Consider the following 214-nt stretch of genomic DNA (forward strand, 5'->3'; position numbering starts at 1 on the left):
GCTCCGGGAGTCGTAGGCTGCAGCTGCCCGCGGCTCCGGGACCGGCGGTGGCTCCGCGGCCGTGGGGGCGTCAATGGATCGCCATTCCAGCTACATCTTCATCTGGCTGCAGCTCGAACTCTGCGCCATGGCCGTGCTGCTCACCAAAGGTGGGTGTCCGCCGGCGGGCAGGGGCGCGCGGGGTCCCGGGCGGCCGCCCTGGGAGCCTTTGAAG

General features: G+C 72.0%; 1 protein-coding gene across 1 annotated transcript in view; it reads left to right on the forward strand.

Moving 5' to 3' along the window:
* Nucleotides 1-214, forward strand: part of BAMBI (BMP and activin membrane-bound inhibitor) — a 4,665-nt gene continuing 4,451 nt past the window's right edge. Inside the window, exon 1 of the mRNA XM_006771322.2 lies at nt 1-149. Within this exon, the coding sequence (XP_006771385.1) occupies nt 74-149 (76 nt within the window). The 5' untranslated portion in view covers nt 1-73. The remainder of the gene's footprint in view (nt 150-214) is intronic.

The sequence above is a fragment of the Myotis davidii genome, unplaced genomic scaffold, assembly GCF_000327345.1.
Source record: "Myotis davidii unplaced genomic scaffold, ASM32734v1 scaffold45, whole genome shotgun sequence".
Lineage (NCBI taxonomy): Eukaryota > Metazoa > Chordata > Mammalia > Chiroptera > Vespertilionidae > Myotis > Myotis davidii.